Raw genomic sequence first — 22319 nt, 5'->3', positions numbered from 1 at the left:
TATCGATGTATGAGTCACCGTTTCTTCTGAGGCCGGTGGACGAGTCTGAAGACCAGAAACAGCCTCGCAGAGGGGACTTCAGTGGGAAGCACTTTGACAAATGGTCCTTCTCAGTTTAATGTTGCAGCAGTCGTGCTGCAGTGCTCTAATACTGCTTCTACTCTCAAAGTTTTGACTCTGTGTATCAAAGCCTGTGCTCGTGCTCTTCCTCTCTGTGATTAAGCATGGCTGGCTTTCTTTACCTGCTCAGTATAAGAGGGTAAGGTGCGTTCAGGGAGGCCTTGTGTTAACTGTGATGCCCGCTGGGGGGCTGCAGGATAGATGGTGGCTGACAGCACCCTTGGCGTTGCAGTGCAACTGCTGTGTCATGCTATTTTGCTGTGGTGTTGGCTTGTCTGTTTGTCTCAATTTAAAATCTCTGGAGAAGTGTCTGCTTTTATTGAATATCTGGAGCTAAAAATACCTCCTGCCTCACCAATCAGAGCAGAGCACAGATTGAACAGAGAGATGTGATTGGACGGGATGTCCCATGGAGGTTGCTAACCATTTCTAAACCTTGACAAAGAAAAGCAAAGCTTATTATTGAATGAGAATCGGAATTTAAAGTTGCACAAGGAAGATTCACACTTTGGTTGAAGCCTTATCTCACAGATAATTTTTTAATGATAAATTCTTCATTCAGTCTGCATATTTCTCCCTCTCTGTAGCTCCCTTCTTGTTTCATTCTGTGCTGAAATTATTTTAGGAGTCTAATCATAATTTAGAAATAATTTGCTCCAAACAAGACAAATGTATAAGGTCTTATTCAGGAAGGTGGCGCTTCTCTCTTTCAGTTATAATCTGTGATTTCTAAAACCGAGTGTATATTCACACATAAATTTCCCCTGGTGCAGTTTGAATTGATTCATAACAAATTAGTCATTCAACCTTTGAAAAAACTACAAAATAAATAAATTATTCTTGACTCATGAGAAAGGGAGATGAGTGGTTGCTTGGTATACTCGATCATAAATGAACAATGTGGCGGATGCTCTTGGAAAACAGGAAAAAAAAACAGGGTAAACAAGAAAAATATAAATAGTAACAACTAAAACTTAAATAGCCTTTATTTAAAGGAGCAATATGTAACATTTGCACATCCAAAAATTACTACTGCAGTCCAAACTGCAGTATAATAAATAGGTTTAAATGTTTTTTTGATATACAGTCAATGGTTGAATTAAGTTGTTTCCAACTGCCCTTTCCTCCCCAGAGTTGAGGAAGCTCAGGCAGGCTGCAGGAGTGCAAGACAAGCACTACATCATAATTTGACAATAAGAAGCAAGAATGAGTCCTACAATGTGAGTTGTTCAGCTGTTTATAACTGTTAGTTGTCTGTCAAGGTGAAGCTTGCCCCCATTATCCAGAAAACAAAAGCCCACTGCTCTGCCTGACTCCTAACCTATCAGTTTTGTTGCCTGAACCTAACAAAGTACTTTTGTTTCATAACTTAACCAAGTAGTTGTTGTTGCCTAAACCTAACCAAGCACGTTACTTAATCTCTGATGACATATCATGACCATGTTATGATTTATTACAGTAAATATATTACAGATTTCTCCTTTAAAATGCCAACATGTTTCGACCGCTGCGGGTCTTCGTCTGGGCTTTCAGCAGTATCTTGACTCACGTTGTGCACTTTGAAAAGCGCCGTTTCTCCAGCTGAGTCATACTATTCCTCACAGTGGTGACTCTCAAAACATGTCAGCTGTCCCTGAAGTGCCGTTTGGCCACCAGCAGGTCGGCCATCACCTTCATTGGCAGAAAGTGAGGTGTGACAGGTGTTCGACCTGCTGCAGACGGGCTGTCTGTCAGATGGAGGACACCCACGTCACCGGCTTTACAAGAAATCTGCTAACCTCCGCTGCTCCTGTAAACGCAGACATATCTGCCAATCAAAAGTTTTGGACAACTCATATTTTAGCTTTTCATTTGTTTAAACGTCCATATGACAAAAGGAAAAGTATATCCTAAAATTAGACAATAATAACAGAAGTCATATTCATAATAATAATGATCAGTCTTTCAACCTAAAGCTACCTAAAACACAAAATAAATGGATGGAGCAGGGCAGTTGTGTTTTCAGGTAGATTTTTTTATTAATTTGATGTCAGAGAGGTGTACACAGGGGAAAGTGAACACTTACTTATGTTGACACTCATTTTACCGTACAGTCAGCCTTCTGTAATGCAAGCATGCAACCCTGAATTTTCCTCTCAGTCTGCTGTCAGTCTTCTTTAAATTCTGCTAAACTTGATTAGTCAGAATTTCTTCCACTTCTCAAGTACAGCTTACATACGTTTTGAATGTCACTCCTCAGTCATGATAATAGCTTGCTCTTTTCTTTTGTCTTTTGTCTTTGTCTGACATTTGCATGATGAGTGAAAATTGCACATTATGTCCTAATTCTCACTGTGTTTTAAGTGCAGGAACAGTGTAGAAATGTCGACTTTTAAGTTGCATTAACTGCTTTTTGTTGGGTTGTTTTTTTTTTTTGTTGTTTTTTTTTTTTGAGCCACTTTGAGGCAGAACACGCATTAAGACTGTTGTCTATTTACATTCAGGAGACTCAGAACAGCATGAGCTTTCATTGTCAGTAGTGTTTCTAGTCATTCTCCTCTTAGCTCCTGAGGGAAACATCTGGCTGTTTAGCTGCCAAATGTCCCAGTTCATTAGTGAGTTGCTAATTTTGACTGCTGTTTGGTGCTGAAGGTGCAGAAAGCATATATGGGATTTTAAGAACTTTTTCACTGAGAACAACACTGATGAGAACAGGAAGAGTGAACCGAAACAGTAAAACTTAGGGCCATGAAACCAAAACAATCATGTCATGATAAGCAGCCCCTTTTACACTACATATAATAATTTGATCCACTGTTAACTTAAAGTTATTGATTAGTAATAGGGCTGCTCGGTTTGGTAAAAAAGTCATATTGTGATTATTTTTGACTGAAATTGCAATTGCTATCTGTGATATGATTGGAAATGATCAGTTACACAATACAATTTTCATGTTCACTGGGAAAAAAAACTATTAATATATGTTATATGTAATCTGTTACTCCCTAAATCTGTGTCATACTAAAGATCAAACTTTTGTTTTATAAATGAAGCCCCAGTTATGAAAAACTTTTTAACCTGTTTTGTAATCTATGTGTGGTATTGGAAATAGATTATACTGAGCTGAAGTAGCTCAATAACTACATTGTTTTGTACTTGCTTGGCATAATTCACTGTTAGTACAAAACGATATACAGTAGAAGAATCAGCATTTCGTTGTGCTGAAGTGTGAGTGAGACTCTGCACACTTAAAATGTGCACATAGATACACATAGCTGCAAGAAAGGTTGAAGCGCTGGTTCCCATTTACTTGCTGGGTGAAAGTATTTAAATTATTCTTTGTATTTGTATTTTTCAAAAACTTTCCATTTGCCCGTGAAATGTCCCACCCCCGGCAGCTTTAAAACGCCCTCTTTGGTTCAAGGCGCTCTGAGCATGAAGACCTAGCCTGGAGAAAAGATAAGAGAAGAGGAAGATACTTATTCGGATGAAAGCATGACATGACATTAAAGAAGTGGGGAGCAAAGAGAGATGTGAGATGAAGGAGAAGAAAGGCCCTGCAGCTCACAGCTTCTCTACAACATCAAGCCCTGAGTTAGAACCGCTGTTGGAGATCACTTTACTGAGCGGTAACAGCCTTTCCCTCTGACGTCTCCCTCCGCTTCAGGGAATAAGACAGCCGTGCGCTTATTCAAAGTTACACTATCATCCCCAGCCTGCCAAGGATCCATGCTTGGAGAACATACAGCAATGAGAGTTATCACTCGACAAACTGGTCGTCTCAGCCTTTGGTGAAGCTAAATCAAGAGCTGTAGTCAAAACCACATTAGCTGAGTCTGAATCAAGTATGAAAATAGTTTTTCTTAAATGAAAATAATGCTTTAGAAGTTAAGAAGCTGAGTCTACAGAGACGTAGCTATCCAGCTGTGATAAAATCTCTGATTGATGAGGTCAAATACTTCATCAAAGGTCTCCCAGCCTATTTTTCTGGAGTAAATTTAGACCCTTGACAGCTATTACGTGGCGGATTATGTGCTTGTTATCCGTTACTGTGGCCTCATCGAGCGGCGCTGGTCCGATAATCAATGTGGCCAAGCTAGAGAGGCAGACTTTACATATCAATCTGTCTGTCGGCCTGACAGCTTCCAGCCGCACCGAGAGATGTAACGGTCTGGAGATCTGGCTGTGAGACAGAAGCCAAAGATGAGGCTTTGATCAAATGTTTTTCCCCGGGCGTTTTAGATCTGAAAGACAAAAAGGGCAGAGAAAGGGTTACGCTTTCATTTCATTTTAACTTAGTTCCATATGCAGTCTAATTATTCACTTATTCTCAAGGCTGCGGATCAGACACCTTGTACAAAATAATTTTTTCACGTTATTCATCCTGCCTTTTGACCTGTTCTGTCTCCCGTTCTCCTCTCTCTTTGGTGAACAAAACTGAAAGAAGTGTTTTGTTCAGAGAGTACCTCATTTCACTTCATTAGTGCGGAATCACAAACAGGAGGGAGGAAAACGTGTCGACAAATCAAATATCCCCTGTGAACAGCACAGTCTGAAACAAGGCAATCTGCTATCGACCAAATGCTGCTAGAAAGCACTTATACCCTTTAGCACAGATCCTTTTTTATGTGGCTTTGCAGTTATATCAGCTTGATCACTCAAATAATCTCTTGTGTGATCAAATATTTATATTCAAGGAGGTGTGTTTGGGTTGAAAACACTATATTATAATTATTTGTAATAGGGATATGCTGTATATTTACTCTGACATAACATTTGCAGACCTGGGGTGCATTAAAGTTCGGCAAGCAGAGTGTTTATTGGTTAAAAGTTTCCTGTAAAAACAGGCAGCTAGGGAGGGACATGTTGCAGACGTTCACTGGCATTCACAGTAGCCAATAGCGTTCAAGATTGTGAAAAAATGATATGTGCTCCTGTAGAATCCACAAGTCTGTATGATACCAGCCTTGTTTTAAGAGAAATATGTTTCATTTGCGATACCATGGAGAAAATGTTTCATGGATACATTTCGTCTTGTCTATGCTACAGTAAGAAGGTGGTTTTCTTATTGGGTTTTTCTCCCAACACCCCTGGGCTGAGTCACAGCTAACTGAGCTAACAGCACAGTTAGCTAACTCACTTTAGCAACAAGTAGTGCTATAGCTTTCCATCAGCAAACTCCGTAAACAACCTCAGGACTGTTTCCCTGTCGGTCTTAGAGACTGTATTCGTCCCAGTGCTGCCTGCTAAATGCTGCTAACAGTTACAGTTACCTTAGGGTGACCAGATGTCCCCGTTTCCCAGGGACAGTGCTCATTTTTGTTGGCTTGTCTCCAGCTGGAGCTGTCCCCTGAAGTGTTCCTGTTTTTAACTGTGTGTTAAAGGAGCCCAGATAAGAAGAAGAAGAGTGTAGGAGATGGAGGAAGAAAGGTAAAGATGATTACTGAGCCTGACAATTTATTATTCCAAATAATGTTTTTATGATGAAATTAAAACATTTTCATAGTTGATTAATTGGTCCATTATTTCCGATTGATTGAAAAATAGTTGTTTGGTTTATAAATGTCAGAAAATGGTGAAAAATATAAATTAATGTTTCCTGAAATCCAAGATGAGATCCTCAAATGTCTTGTTTTATCCACAAATATATTCAGTTGCATTTAAAGGTTGTTTTTGACTTTGTGAGAACTTTAAAATGTGGATTTCATGAGTGTCTGGATTGTATTCAGTCCAATGCACCAAAAACTAAATGACTCTGGCAAGTGTCATTATGCATCCAGTGAGTGTGGTGAATTTAACTGTCAGCCTGAGCCCCTTTCACCTGTTTGGCGGCGATGTTATTCTTTGATTGTGTTACCGGTTGTGACAAGCGTAGCGGGACGTGACACGCTGTAGTTTCACGTTACTCTTCATCAACAGCGAGCCGCTCGCAGTCAGTCACTCGCTTGGCCAGGGGTCACGTAAGGACGGAAAGAAGAAGGAGGGAGACAGAGATAGAGGGGAGGATATTTACGGCTCAGACAGTGGCGAGGGTGAGCTGCATCCCAATGTCTGCTGCTTTACTGCCTGGCTCAAGAACTCTCTCAGGAGAGGAGGAATAAGCTTGTGCAGAGAAATTGCAGGTAATACTGGTCTCAAAGTCTCCAGGTGTGTGAGTTTCTGTGCACTTTCAATAACAGAAAAGCCAACCATCACCCACTTGGGAGGTCTTACAGGAGAAATCCATCAAATCAGACTCAGTGTTGGACATCATCTAACAGCTTATCTATCTGTGATGTTCAGTACATTGAGGTCTTTGTGATGAAGCGGCGTAATTTAACTTTTTTTGCTGTGCTTTCTTTCTCTCAAACTGTCTCTTCTATTTTTGTTTTAGTTGATTTTGTGATCTTCCCATAATCGCCCACTCCCTTTCTTAAAAATGTGCCAAATGAGGCTTTTGTTGGTTGGATAATGGATTTCGCTGCGGGTGATTGTTGAACTTTGGTGCAAAATAGTCTTTACTCTTTGATTCTAGCAATAATTCTCCCTTGTCTCTAAATATCATAATGTAATGTCTAAATATGTCAAGACAGACAACAGTTTTGGGCACAAAAACACAGGGCACATCACAAGTAATGTTTTGCCTTGTGTGCTGATGGCGTGTCGGGTTTGACTTCAACAGCAGTAATCAAAGGCACCTACTGACAGCACTCCTCCTTCAATCATTCCAAGTGCTTGATATTCAGTCTGCGGTGTCCTGTTTCCAGTGATATAACGAGTCTGTCACAGGTGCTTCCCTGGGGCTCTGTTACCTGTCTCACTTTTTGTTCCACTGATTCAATCCCCTGCCGAACCCGTCAGACAGTCTGGCCTTCCCTTGGTCTTAATGACTGCCCAGTGACGATGCCTGAGTCTGACACGTTCTCTTACAGTTTTATAGAACATTGAAAGCGCTGGCTCGACTTGACTTGAGATTTTAGATCAAGCCTGATTTATGTCATAACATTGAGGACTTGGACTTGACTGCTGTGAGACTGGACTTAATAAAGCCTTTTGTCTTGAGACTTGGTTTGGACCTTGATAAACAAAATAAAGACTTGAGATGTGAATTAGACCAGACTGCTCTGAGGCATGATTAGTTTAGACTTGACACAATAAAGACTTGACAAGGTAAAATTAAATCAACAAGATGAGGACTTGAGTCTCCCAGTGCCTGAAGGGTGCCTGAACTGATACTTTTCAAAAAAGAAACCATAAAATGACAGTCATGACACCTCAGGTAAAGCTTTCTGTTTGCTTATCATTTTACTGTGACTGGCACAGCTGTTTCAGAGCTATAAGACCAGTGATGTGACTGGCTAAGAGAGAATTTAATAATCACTGCACCCGCTGATCTATATTCACCTTCACCCTGCCCAGTTGCACATTGTACTGCTGCGCATACACAAATCAGAATAGAAGATGCGTGTGAAGATGCACATCCGTGCGCCCTGACTACCAAAAGGACATGTACACGGACAGCTGTGGACTCCATGGATGTCTGACCTACCACCTTGCGTTTTGCATTTCAAATGAGGATGCAAAATATTAAATTGAAGTTGCAGTGCATGCTTTAGCACCCTTGTAGAACTGAGTCTGCCTTAACTTGGACATCTGTGAGATTTGACTTACTTGAGACTTGACTCAAAGACTTGAAACTTGGACATAGTTTCAGGCAGGACACAAGTCACAGCAGTTGAGACTTAAGACTTGATTTGGACTTGACTGTGGTGGATCATGGCATACTTGAGTAGACCAAAATTTGAAAGCAAAAGGTTCTGTTTCTAATTTAGAGCCTTGCTTTGCATATGACTTGACTTGGCCCTAAAGGACTTTAGACTTGGGACACAGTTTCAGGTCAGACTCAGGTCACAAAAATTAGGACTTAAGACTTGATTTGGACTGTCTAACGAACTTGAGACTTAGATACGAAAGCCTCAGTTTCTGACTTGGTAATATCTTACTTATGACTTGACTTGGACCAGCCCTAAAGGACTTGAGACTTGTCAAGACAGAGTTGAGACTCAGACTCATCCTAAACTGCAAAAGACTTGAGTCTTAAAAGCAAAACCCTCGGTTTTTGACTTTGTAATATCTTGCTTTTGACTTGACTTGGACTGGCCCTAAAGGACTTGAGACCTGTTATGACAGAGTTGCGACCTGATTAGACCTGCTCCAAAAGATGTAAAACAACTCTGAAGAGCACAGGAAGCTCATACTGTGAAACTTTCTTCTTGTGAAAGGACCCTGTATCAGCTGTGCGAATGGGCAGGAATTCTACCTGACCACCATTTATCTCTCTGTCTGTGTCTCACATGTGTTCACACACCTACAGATAGGGCTTCGGCCATGCCTCCTCTGATGAATTGCTTTAGTCATTGGTCCTGGCTGTGTGTGAGCGTGTTGAGTAATGAAGAGGCCGGTGATGCTGTTCAACTCCTCCTCAGTTGCCCCTGAGCACTGCTCTTCCTGAGTGGGAGTTCTCCACTGAACGAGTTAGAGATTCATTCATCCTGTGAGAGCTACAATAGGTTTTCATTGTTGATGCGATGTGAGAGTGAAGCTGAGATTCTCTGTTTTGTCATGTATGACAATGAGGATGGAGGACTTCAAAGTAAGATAAAGAAACACTCCCACTAATATCTGAGATAAGGTAGTGACTAACACATACTCAGAACAGTATGTTCCTGCTCTTGTGCTGCGCTCTGTAGCTTCAACATTAATGTCTATTGACAAGTGCATCATCCTTTCATGCTACACTATCCTGCTTTCTCAGTACTGACATATAAAATATGTCGACCGGGGGCCTATAGCTGAGACATGGATGTGAGCTGACAGCTTGCTCACTGAGCACATTACATCTATCTGTATAAACATGATGCCGCCGTCGGTGACATATGAACACAAACCTGGAGGCGTTTTACTTGTTGTTGTTAACTGCTTCATACCTGGAGATTTGTTTGTAGATGCTTTATGGGCATGTAGCAGAGCTTGGTTACCTGGATTCCCCTTTATTCTTAATAAAATTTGGTCCATATAGCTAACTATCCTTAGCTCAAAGTCAAGATGAAATGAAAAATGTTTTTTTTAACCTTTTTAAATCACCCAGTCATATAACAAACAAAACAACAAAAAAATCTACTTCATTGCATTTTTGCAACAAAATGATGGAAAATCTGTTCATTAAAATGTTACGCATCCTTATGCAAACTAGAAACAACCAATTTCCACCAATAATATCATGACATTCACCTGTCAATCATGCTTCAACTTTTAGTGGTACAGAGTTGGCCAGGATTCATGAGTTAGTTAGCAAACTAGCAACAGAAAAATAGATTTTCACCACCTTAATAAACCTTCAGCTTCAGAAGAATCAGTTCAGTTACTTGACATCTGTAGCTGTACGGATGTGGTGGCGTGGCGTTCATGCCCTCCCTAGCTAGCACTCTGCTTTCAGCTTCATGTGGACTTTAATAATCAAACTGACCTGCCATTTCGTTTTACTTGCCTATTAAATCTGACATGATGTTCAGGTTTTCTGTTGGAGGAGGTTGTATTGACATAACCGGTCAGAGGCAGGTGTGCATCAATCCAACATAATTTCAGTCAACACAGAAGCAGCTCACTTTGAAACATTTGCCAATTTAGGAATTGGTGTTTCTGTACAGCTGCATCGATCTCGACCACACTGGTCTCACTTCTCTTGGCAAATTGTCTGTCTCTTATTTTTTTTTGGCTCCAATACAAGAGGATGGTGTATCCATTCCTAATCCCACCTACAAAGCTTTCATTCATTACCTGTTTGTCTGATAAAAGAAACAGCTGTCAATGGATGCAACACCAGATCTAACTGAACTAGGGCTGCAACTAACAGTTTCTTTCATTGTCACTTACTCTGTTTAAAAATGTTGTTCAGTTTCCCAAAGCCCGACACGACGTCCTCAAATGTCTTGTTTTGTCCACAAACAGTAAAGAAAACAGAAAATGAAGCAATTTTGACATTTCTGCCACATTCTGCCAGTAAATCCCTGTAAATCTGATACACCGGACCTTTAAAAAGAATGGATTTCTGTCATGCTGCTTCATGTAGGATCTGTAGAATATGTAGTCAGCTTGGATTTACAACTTTTACAAAAGATTCCAACAGTGACCCAGATTCATATAGAAAAATAACATGAAATTTTCAGTAGAAACTTCTGAAACAAACACTGCGGCAAAATCTGCTTCTTTGGTGTTCATCACTGTGCTCAGTATGATCCAAAAACTCATATTTTTGCAGAAACTTTAAACAGAAAATAAAAGAAATTGAAACAAAGTTAGAAAAGACATGAAGTTGAATAAAATATGCTTTATTCCTCTGAGGACCATACAGCTTGTGCCACATGTAATTATTCAGTAGTAAAGAACATTTTGCATCCATAACAGCTTTTTTAACTCTTCAATGTTTGTTTAAAGATACAATATTTGAAGCTAGTATCATATAGGCTTATGTTTTCTGCTTTTATGTAACCAAATGATGTATAGTAGTGATTGGCTGAGGCGGGGAGGGTGAGTGAACGGCATGCTGGGAGCCTAATGTTCTTTTAATGGCTGGTGTGTTGCTGTACCGCGGGCAGGGCCTGGAGCAGAGTGGTGCAGCTGATTGATAACCTGCTCATCCTCTGCCAGCCTTCATGACGCAGCACCAGCAACTCATCCTGCCAGGTTTACCATCCAGGGCCGCGACTGACAGCGCTCACACATACAGCTCGCCACAGTGACTCAGCAATATGTCCGCCTTCTGGGATGGAGGGATTTCGAAAGCTCCCCGGAAGCCCATTCCTGCTTTGTAGTCTTGCTGCTTGCATTTGATTTGGGCCTGTTGTTGCATCAGATCAATATTTGTAACCATTCAGTTGTTGTGTGTATCCTGGCTGGACAATTAAGTTATCAAAGCCTCAGAGTCTATCTTGTGCTTGAGTCACTGGCACTGGTTTTTAACGCTCCTGCTGACGAAAAATGGTTTCATAACAGAATTGTTCATAGTCAGTAATCAGCTTCTCTGTTGCACAATAAGCCACAGTCTTATGTGGCTGGTGCCAAACAGTTGGTTGTTTTGCAAGGTCACCAAGATGGCGTCAGCACCTTCAAAGGTAAAGCTGAATTACAGCCACAATCTCCGCAAGGTTGGGGCCTTATGAACATGAATGCAAGAAACACATGGACAGAGCAAGACTGCAGCCACAGCGCTATCAGGGAGTGTTTGCTGATTTCCATTAAAGGGTAAAACAACATCAAAGGAAAAATGGACGCCCTCTGTGTGAGAATGTCCCCTGGGTCACTGTGGAAGGGCAGGGCTGTGGGAAGTCGGTTTCACACAAGTTGAAATGGAGCTGAACAGTCTGAGATCACAACGAGCCCTCGCTTTGATGCAATGAATTCAGCAATGATGTAACCACATTTTGTATGATCCACTGAGATCCTACTGTAAGTGTGCTATAAATGCTGAAAGAAGAAATTACGTTAAAGGGATAGTGTGGATTATTTGAAGCAGGCTTCTTATCTATAGCCAGTGTGTTAGCTACAGTAGATGGCGTTCAGCAAGCCCCCAATTTGGAGTCTCAGTGTACGAAGCTACAGTAAGAACTGCACTGATATGGACAGGGTCAACAGCAAAATGCATTTTGGCCACCTTATATATGCCCACCAAAAATAGTTTATATTATTTGAAGTGTATGCTATATTCATAATATTTTTGCTGTTTTACTTTGCTGTTAGTCAGCCTTTTCCAACGGGAAACCACAGTTATATAAGCCAAATATCATTCTCTTCAAAGCCACCAGACTCCTTTGGGAAGAACAGTAATTGTACCTCACAGAATATTTGAGTTGCTGATTTACCACTACTTCGATTGGTAAGTTTGTGTTATTGTGTGACTTAAGTGTTTTAAAGGGCTAGTTCAGGTTCACCAAAGTCCCACAATAAAATAAACAAACAAACAAATAGATCGAGGCAGTGTTAGGCCAGCAGCTCCCCTGTTTTGCAAAGGAAAATTGCTGTTTTTGCTAATGGAGTCTGATTATTTGGCATATTATGAGGGTTCCCTGTCAGAGACTGGGGACATTTGCAACGTATATATTTATGTGAGGAGAGTCTAACTGAGCATGTGCAGTATGAGGATCATCATTCTAGCATGTTTCTGATTGGAGTAAGACTTGTTGCAACTGTCCCATGTTGCAAACATCCCCCATTTACCCTACATTTTGCTGCTGACTCTGTCCATAGCAGTGCAATGATAAGCGTCATGTACCAGTACTCCTGCTACTCCAAACTGGATGATGTGCCAACCACCACCTACTGTAGGTAATACACTGACTATAAATACACATCACACAAACTCACTACAAATGATCCAAACTATCCTTTTTAAAAACAGGACCTCATTAACAGAGAAATAGTTTTGCTGCAGTTGCCATTTATCTTGATCTTTACACATCACAAAATTTTGCTGCATGTATCCGTCCAATTATTCCAAAGCCGCGGTTCTCACACTTCACCTCTCTCCACTCTGAACCTCCTCCCTCAGATAGAAGCTCCGTCCAGGTCAGAACGCGGAGATAAACCAAAGCATGAGAGCGTGGCACCGCAGAAGCATCAGTTGGAACAGTTGTGATTGCAGGTCCAGTTATCAGTTGACTGTGAGAACACAACAGTAGTTCACACCCGTCGTTGTCGACTCCCACACTTCCCTTCCTTCTCCCTCCTCCTCCTCCTCCTCTGTTGTTATGGAAAAGCTCTCAGGCTGCAGCCGTTGTGGGCAAGCAGCCAGCCCGCTGCCACAACTCCTATACATAACCGCAGAATCGAGGGAAGTCCAAAATTAAAAGCATTGTTATCCCTGCGGCTGGTGGCCACAGAGAGATGGAGTGACAGGCTTATTTCATTGTGACGTCTCGGGTGACCTTGGCTTTGGCCTCCAGTCTGCGCCCCCTCCAGACACACTATTCAGAGCTGCAGTCTGGGACCTTCGGGGACCAGGGCCTGTCAGCAGGACCACATGCATAAAGCCTGTACCCAGAGTCCCAGAGACAAGCAGATTGTTCCAGGATTTCTCACTCTGCCTATATGGTTTCTGTAATTCCAAATCTCCTCCTTTTTTCTTCTTTCCCAATTCTGTTTGAGGCCCGAAATGTCCTTGTGAATGAATATGAATATAATGTACTATTAGGGTTGCCATGGTGATGGCTGCCGTCTGTGTGCATGTCAGTTGCCATGCAATATTTTTTTTCCCTCTTCAGTAGGAAGCTAAGCGCTAAGTGCTAAACTGACGCTGTGAAGCAAAGGAAAAGTATGATGCATTTTTGCATCTGTGAATCCTCCTATCATTGGTCAGTCCAGTAGCCTAGTGTTTGACTCATTCATTTAAAGGGACAGTTCACCCCAAAATCAAAACTACATATGGTTCTGTGTGAGATGCCAATTTTTGGAGATATCAGTTGTAGAGATGTCTGGCTTCTCTCAAATATAATAGAACTAGATGGCCTCTCCTCCATGAGTGGATGCACACTTCCTTCTGCATAATGTGCAGTTGCATTGGAGCACAGAGCAAAAGGGGGCGGGACTTAAGAAGGGTTAATTGGAATGCCAAATTCCTTATGCTCTGCAGTCACTGCTAACACTGTTGTTGACTTGGAGTGGGTGTAGACATCCATCTGCCCTCGCAGATACAGATGAAGTTGCCTTCTTTTCACTTTAAAGCATTAAACTTCAAAAGTGCATTAACACATACTGTTCATGAAGTTTCTCACCTCCAGGTCTCACAGGGTGTTCAGACCAAACAACAGTGAGTTTAAAAAAAGACAAAGGGCAGCGCTGGTGGGAGTATGTTCTCTCAGATGTCAGTGAGGTGATGAAATATGATCCTGGAAGTCTGTTTTGAGTAGTTTGGGTATCAGATGCCAAAGAGGTTAAAAAAAAGATGCTTTTTCAACTATGGAAAGTTATTGTGCGGTGAACAGTAGGGCTGCTAAGTTTTTCCTTGTCAGCTAATAGTTACTAGTTCAGGTCATTAGTCGACAATTCGGCGCATGTCTCTGATGTTGTTTTAATTGTTAAAATATACTTCTTTGGGCTATGAAGAAACTGTACATGTTAATTTTTTCAACACAATTTAACATCACACAAGTCTTTTTGTTCAAAACACATGAATAAGTAACTGCCAACTTCACAACAATAAATACTCATAGACTTATTAACATGACAGATGATGTGTACTTGCTTCTCAACTGCTTCACGCCTCCTGTCCCTGCCTGAATCCACCTTGTCCTCATTATCTGCCTAGTCATAGTCTTGGTCAGAGCCACTGCAGATCATCTTGGTACTGTATTCTTGTCCTCAAACAGTCCTCGACTGGTCTTGGAGGCTGTGTCCTAGTCTAATAAGACCGCTAACTGAGCTAACAATTAACTTATTGATGTAGATTAGCTTGCATTTTGTATCTTTGTAGGTTATGTGTTATCTGAATGTATAATAATGTAATTGTTGTCAATATTTGATCTCTCTGCCAAACTCCAGGGAGACTAGCTGACGTCATGGCTTTAGCTAATGGGAATCCAAATAAACTGTTGGAGTCCTTTGTGTGTTAGCACCCCTGCTGCATCCACGCAGCGGTGTCATTGCAGTGAATGAGGGGGCTGCGTTTTTTTAATGTAACGTAGTGGTAATGTCTGTGTGAACAGACCAACTCCGCCTCCATGTAGGGTCTCCATCCACCAACCCAGGAGGAGTCCCTTGTGCAGCAGCAAGAACGTGATCCCTCACCAGCTTCCCGTCTGCTAGCAAGTCCTGGATATGAATCCATGTTTCTGTGTTGGTGGTAGAGTGTTAAGCATCGCAGCAACAAAACTGTCAGCAGCCACTAGTGAACCTCTTTGGTTATGGCAGTGCTGCGACCCTGACTGTCATCCTGTATTATCTTTTACCTGCATGTAAAAGCAGAGCAGAGCTGAACCATGATTCAGCTGCTCAGCAGGAGGCCCGAGCAGCAGCCTGTCTCTTGTCCATGCAGCTTGTGCTCCTTTCTCAACAAAACCCTGGCTCTGCACAGTGATAACAAGCATAAATGAAACACTCCCTGTGACTATATCCACTCTCCCCCAACCCACCTTCCCCTAGCCTCACCCCTTGTGCCCTGCAAATTAAAGAGCGTGTCTATGAGCCTGCGTTGGCCTGGCAGCGCTGATGAGGTGTAATCACCGTGGAGAGGCTCAGCTGCTCTCTTCGCACCCTGCCATTGAGCTCATTAGGGCAGGAACATGACACTAAAAAAATTAAAAGCACAGTGAAGCTGCAATGGTGTCTGTCACTGCAGCATTATGAGTTGCTATGAGTGGATGTGAGCAGGGGTTTGGGACGCTTGCAGCTAGTATCAGTTCTTCAGATGTGACTCTGGGAAAAAACTCATTTTCTGCTGGTACTACTGTATTCTTGCAGCCTCATCTCTTTTGCAATTACTCGCACTATATTACAACTGAGCCCACGCCTTCATAGTCAAAGCTGTGAGTTAAGGGTAGCACAGCAGCAAGCATCTCTGTTTTCATTTTCTAAACACTTGGAACAAGTGCAGAATTGTGTGCATTCATCATCCAAAAGTGTGCCTTAATAGCCAGTTTAGTTGCTTATTTTACATTATTGTTTTCATTCATTTTATTCTTTATTTCCGTGTTGTAATAGGAGAATGGAGCCAGGAGGAGAAATGAGCTTTCCAATTTGTTATTTGATACAGTGCTGTGCCCATTATTTCATGCTTTTGATTTCCCCTTGTTAACAGGCAAATACACCAGAGGTCTATTAAAATTTCCTGCCTGTTGCATGGTTTATCTAGTTATTCAGAGAATGACAAGATAGATAGATAGATAGATAGATAGATAGATAGATAGATAGATAGATAGATAGATAGATAGATAGATACCCCACTTATGACATGGTTATTTACTAAAGAAAATCAATAATTTGATACAAAATATTGATTTAAAATTATGTTATTGCTCCTCTAGTCTATGATCAGAACTGCCTCCATAGCAACAGTCTGTTCTATACATATATGTTGTGAATTTTCTGCAAACTGCTTTGGCAGTAACATTTTTATTAATGCCAATAAAGCTATTTAAATCTGAATCTGAATCTGAATGAAGCAGAGTATTCAACAACGCCCAGCACCTATTACAGAATGTGCAATATTGTTCAGCAGTTATACCTTTGTCATAGTCGCTGTTGTATGCAAATCTAAACATTTTGTCATATTTTTCTTTGTGTGCACAAGCATGTTCATCTGTTCTTTCCACCATTACTCAACAAAGTTTTCAAAAATCTCAGAATAGTCTGGTCGTGCACGGTTCAGATTTATATGCCCACAGAGTTTGCAGCCATTAAAAGGTTGCCACAATGGCAGCAATATAAACAGGATGACTCAGATGTAGTGTGTTGCCTCCTCTCAGTCTCCGGAGCAAGGCTGCATTTATGAGAAATGAAGCCTTATGAAAGGATCAGTACCCTACTACCCTTTGCTTTTGTTGTCTGTCCCTATCCTCTCACACAAGTCTCCCACTGAAATACAGGTTGCCTGAAACCAGACCCCTCGTCCTGGGGGGCGCAAATCCAATTTCACAAGTCACACTCACAACAGATTATTCATGCAGGTAGGGTGAAGGGTGGTTAGGTGTGTGTGTATGTTCAAATACTCTCCTTTTGAAGTGGTGTGGGCACGTGCGTTGCCCAAGGGCATTTCCACAAAGAGAGGCAAACATGCACACACACATGCATGCACACACTCTTCTGGGGGTGAAAGGAGATGTGTGTGTGCCTTTCATTTAACAGAAGGCCATCAGTGAGTCATTCTCCTAAAGAGCACCCTTGGGTACTTGCCTCGCTGACACACATGCAGTGGCTGTCTCAGAACAAGGCTTACTGGTCAATGTTTAATGCTCCATAATTGGTTTTACTGACCAGCACAGCCTGCAGGATGCCAATGCTGATTTGAAGCCTGGCAGCTGAGGCTGACCGCCACTGCAGTCCGACCTGCTCTGTTATAGCGAAATGTTAGTAGATATAATTCATATCATCCGCTGTGAGAGTTGTAACTGTTGTCTGGCAGTCATTACCAGGATTAAACTGTCAGGGTTAATCCACACAATCATGTCTACAATCCCTTCTTCCTTCTCCATGTCTACTCGACTGAAACCTGCCCAGACATAATCGCGGTATATCACACGGATGCTTGACCATGACTTGAATAATTATGATTTTTATACCGGAGTGCTGAGTGTTTCCTGTCTCTTCTCTTTACTAGATAACCATGAGCACTGTGGAGGAGGAGCCGGATCACATGATACCATGAAGACAAGCCTGCAGGTCCTGCGCTGCCAGCTGCTGAGTGAGTAGACCCAACAGGGAGACAGATGAGGGCATCAGCAGGGTGTCCTGGCTGTGCAACCAGGAATTCAGGATGCAAGTCGGCACTGCAGATGCTTAAAATAGTTAAAATAGACAATATCTGTAAACGTCTGTGTTACAAATATGAATTTAGAAGAACTGAACACAAACAATGTACATTTTTATTGGTATGATAACCAAACATCTTTACTTGAAGAAAAATTAACATAATTGGTTTATTTTTGAGAGTTTTGCATTACATGTTACAGTTAACAGTCATTAATTGAGTTTTAATGATTGTGAAAAGAAAAAATCAGGCAGTGGGAAATTTCCAGTGAGTAGTAACCACATTACATGAAACATATTGCAGATTGGGGCCATTTTAAGTTGAAATTTCTAAATTCAGCCATTGTTTAAGGTTGGGATTGCTTAGTATTTATGCTGCAGTCACGTCATATGGGATTGATGATAGAGATAGGAATGATGCACATGTTTTTGACTGGCAAGCATTCGCGTCATCAGACATCTGAAGTTAGTTGTATGATTGCAGAGTGTGAGGGTTAAAAATACTGCGCATTGACAATATAACTCTATACTGATTAGATTTGGGTTCAGACGACAGACTTTGGCTGATGCCAGCCATCTATTTTGTTTGCTGCTCAGGCATTTCTATATTATTATTAAATGCCAAGTCATATATATTGGAGCTTTCAGTACAATCTGATTTTCCAGAAATAGTTTGACATTTTAGCAAAGAGGCTTACTCTCTTTCATGTAGGGTGTTAGGTGAGAGGATCAATACCACACCCAAATCTGTCAGTTAAATAAGAAGTTACAGCCAGGACTTAGTTAGCATAGCTTAGCATATAGACTGGAAGCAGGGGGAACTGGCTGCTTTGTCAGGTAAAAAACATTTGCCCTCCAGCACCTCTACAGCTCATTAATTAGGACATTATACAACATACATGTATAACAGATAATCCCAGTTAAAACCATAATTTATGTACAGGTTAAACAAACAGGATATAAGATGCTAACTGGGGAACTTTAAAGATGTTGGGAAACTGATTTTTTACCTTTGACAGGGCCAGGCTAACTCTTTCTCCCTGCCTCAAGTTTTAATGCTAAGGTAAGCTAATAGTCAGCTGCAAGCCTGTTCAATCAGAGGCCCAAGTGTCAGATACGGGACTCAAGAAGCTGCCGGTTATTTGTAGCCTTTAATAAGTATTCTGTGTGGCCCATGACCCCCCAGTGATTTTCCTATTTGGCCCACTTGCTATTGAAGTTGAATAGCTCTGGTCTTTTGACTGTAGCTCTATATTTATTCTATATTTATGGACAGATATGAGTGTTGTATCCATCTTCTCTTCTGTTTTCCAGCAAAACAAATATGTGTATTTCCTGAAATTTCAAACTAATCCATTAATGGTGCTACGACATTCAGCGACATCTAGAGATTGCAAAATTTGCGGAACAAATAAATCTGGTCTGGGAAATTTAACATTATGTACCCATGAAGTTACTTATTTTCGCATGGAAGACAAGAGAAGCCAGGTCTGAGTCGAGTTAGAGCCCTTTAGCACCTTTAGAGTTCACATTACTAACATGCAGCAGCTACTAAAACAAAGAACAGAAAAGCTTGGATTACAACACACATGGGTAGTATGACTTATTTCTCTGCACAGAACACCATTACTCCACTATATATTTACATAGCAAATAGTTGTTTGCTGCTATATCAATGTTCAAAATCTCATATATATATATATATATATATATATATATATATATATATATATGTATATAGAACCTTTTAATAATGCTGCTTTGTTCTCTTGGTGTACAGTCATGCCTGAATAAAGGAACACTCCTTTAAAGCTGGAGACCCTGATGGGGAACCTCAATTTGTAGACCTTAGATACTGTACATACAGTGATCTATCCCCTTAGTTCTTGTTAAAGTTGGAGTTTGTGCTGCTTGAAATTCAGAGGACAGGATCAAGGCTCTGGGAGTGGATGTACAGAGCTTTGGCAGGCTACCAGCGCAGAATGTCACATGCATATGGAACATGGGGGTCAGACTGGGACCCACCAGGCTCCTGGACAGTTAGCTAAACAGGCTGATGATATCTGGTATGCACCCCGAAGCTCCACCTCAGGGCAGCGGAGCCAAAGGCTGTCTGCAGACAAATCTGCCTCAATCCCTCAGAAGTGATAAACTCAGACTGGACTGCTGTGAGCGAAGTGCTTTAAGCTGTAGCAGAGGTGGAGCGGGGTCAGACTCCAGCAGTTTAATATGAAAAAGGGAAGTGTGAGTCGAAGCTGCGGACTAGCTTTGTGTAGAGGTTATACTGAGACCATATTATAGAGGTTCTTCTTGGTTTTGTTCAGTTAGATCCAGTCTTTGAAAGCATAGCACTCCCTTTCGTTTTGCATATTCAGTTGATCCAGCAGGGGCCAGAGTTACCTCAGGCACGTTACACTTCCATCAGGGTTCCCTTTTTACAGTGTGCAGAGCTGAAAGGCCCTTCTGAAATCTCTGTCTCTATGCAGCACAGAGACATTTCTCATTTCTCTCTCTGGACAAGCCGATAGATGTGCCTTAACATCCTTTAGCTGCAGGAAAGAGAAGAGATGCTGCAGATAGAAAAGAACTAAGATGGATGATCCACATCACGATCTTAGACCACGTAATAAATAGTGGATGGAGCTTCCAGGTCTGAAAAGTGAAGCCAATGCAGAGGTGCCTTAAACCTGTAATCTTTCTAATGACCAGCAGAGGGCAACTCTACTAGTTGCAAAAGGAAATCAAAACGCTCATGAGCCTACTTCTCAATTGATGGAAAACTGAAAATTTACCAAAAACAACAGCATTTTTAGCCATTTTTACATGAAAAATTACTTTAACAACTAATCAGTTAAGAAAATAGTTATGTGCTTTTTTTACCATTTGTTGGGAAAAATGCTGGACGTGGCATTTCACTTGCCCCAGGCAAGCGAGCAATCTTTACTGTTGATCTCTGCCTTCTGCGCTGGTTTTTGTCCTATTTTCTACCTTTTCTGTCAGTGCTCCCCATGTACTTAAGCGAACACTGAAACAATGGGGAGAACTTACTTGTTTCTTGCCAATTATGTTTCGTCTGGCAGCTCGGTCTTCAAAGCAAAGCCTGACAAGTAAGGCAATTTCTTGCAAATTGTGTTTTGAAGTCAGCTCCCTAAAAAATGAATGATAGCTTGAAAGACCACTTGGTGTGAATTGTAAATGATTACACAAGGCTTGAGTAATCTTCCCAATCTGACTTTGTCTCGTCTCGTGTGATTAAAGTGTGGTGCTGCAACAGTTTGTGGTCTTTTTAAAGTGGCAAAACAACAGCAAGAATGTCGAAATTCTCAGTATGAGGAAAACACTGTCAGTGTCGGTGACTTTAATGGAGCTGTATATCTGCAGGCCTGTAATTTAGTGCGCTCCCCAGATTCCAGACAACTTCCTGTTTAACGTTTCTCCTTCCTGTTAGATCCTTTGCCGCTGTCACAGTCGCTACAGCTAAATCATTATCCCAGTAAACAGCACAAGAACCCTTTGTTGTTCTTGTTTTCCCGTTCTCCCTCCACCTGATCCTCTGATAAACACGTCTCTGTTCAAAGCTGCTGTAACCTGACAAACAATTTGTAGAGCATTCAAACAGGAAGCCATTATCCTGTTGCGAAAGCTTTCCCCTCTTATCGCTGCGCTCACATCTGTAGGGCCCTCCCCGCTCCGCCCATGCAGTAGTCCTCCTCCACCAGGATGGTTCCAGCGGGCCACAGGATGTGCCCTATCTGTCTGTTTCCCCCCGTGGGACAGACGCTCTCCGCACAGTGGCAGACGAACACACCCAGGGGCAAACCAAAGGAATGTGTCTGTTTATGTTACTGTAAAGATGACACTCTATTTATACACCCACGACACATACGTCTCTACAGTAGGAAGATTTCCAGAAGGATCTGTCAAATTAATCACGAAATCACTGTTACATAACTGAACAAACTTTGTATTCTTAATTGGGAAGAGCGACATTCATGGAAGCATTTCTGTAGAGCACAACACCCTTTGATTCACCCAGTTTTTATAGCTTCACACTTCATCGTTTTGCATTTTAACATTTGATTTTTTCTTTATAACCCAACTGTTACTAGCAGCAGATGTCCAAATTAACACAAATGTATGCAGCTACAAGCTAGAAGCAAACAGTAACAATTAAGTCAGAGTGACAGGAGGAATAGGAGGATCATTACCACATCAGTGGTAGTAGTAGCAAGAACAGTGTCTATGCACACATTTACAGGAACTCAAGCCCCAACAGTGGTGGACAGGGCTGCCATCAGGGCTTTTGTGCCCTGTGAAAAGATATCCCATTGGGCGCCACCACCATAAAACAACCCTGCATACACCACAGAAAAAAAATCTTGCAGAATATTGTGTATCACCACCACTAGATGTCAAGTAAATGATCATATTTCAGTCTCCATCAAGGTATTATTTTAAAACTGGTTGTCACTCAGACTCAGTCACTAAATGCTTATGTCATAGTGCTGCAGTAGTACTGTTAGTTGTATTAATTGTAGTAGTGATAGTGGTACATGTAGTAGTACTGGTAATAGTACTGTTGGTAGTGGTAATAGTTCAATAGTGCAGTGGGTCCACTGAAGTGAGTCAGGGCCCATAGCGCTCTGTCCAGGCGTGATAATCCAATCTTAGCAGCAGTTAGTCAGACAGCTCTCCCGTCGGCCTGCTGATAAAGGGTTTTGTCTGCC

At 41.5% G+C, this 22319-nt stretch overlaps 1 protein-coding gene across 3 annotated transcripts in view; it reads left to right on the top strand.

Annotated features, from left to right (window-relative positions):
- tmem108 (transmembrane protein 108) overlaps positions 1 to 22319 on the top strand; it is a 61707-nt gene that overhangs the window by 18478 nt on the left and 20910 nt on the right. For all 3 annotated transcript variants that reach the window (XM_084747546.1, XM_084747544.1, XM_084747545.1), the window contains exon 2: positions 17444 to 17527. In XM_084747546.1, coding sequence (XP_084603672.1) covers positions 17488 to 17527 — 40 coding nt within the window. In that variant the 5' untranslated portion in view covers positions 17444 to 17487. The remainder of the gene's footprint in view (positions 1 to 17443; positions 17528 to 22319) is intronic.

This window comes from Lutjanus erythropterus, chromosome 21 (genome assembly GCF_056507025.1).
Source record: "Lutjanus erythropterus isolate fLutEry1 chromosome 21, fLutEry1.hap2, whole genome shotgun sequence".
Classification (NCBI taxonomy): domain Eukaryota; kingdom Metazoa; phylum Chordata; class Actinopteri; order Lutjaniformes; family Lutjanidae; genus Lutjanus; species Lutjanus erythropterus.
This window is presented reverse-complemented; position numbering and strand designations above follow the sequence as displayed.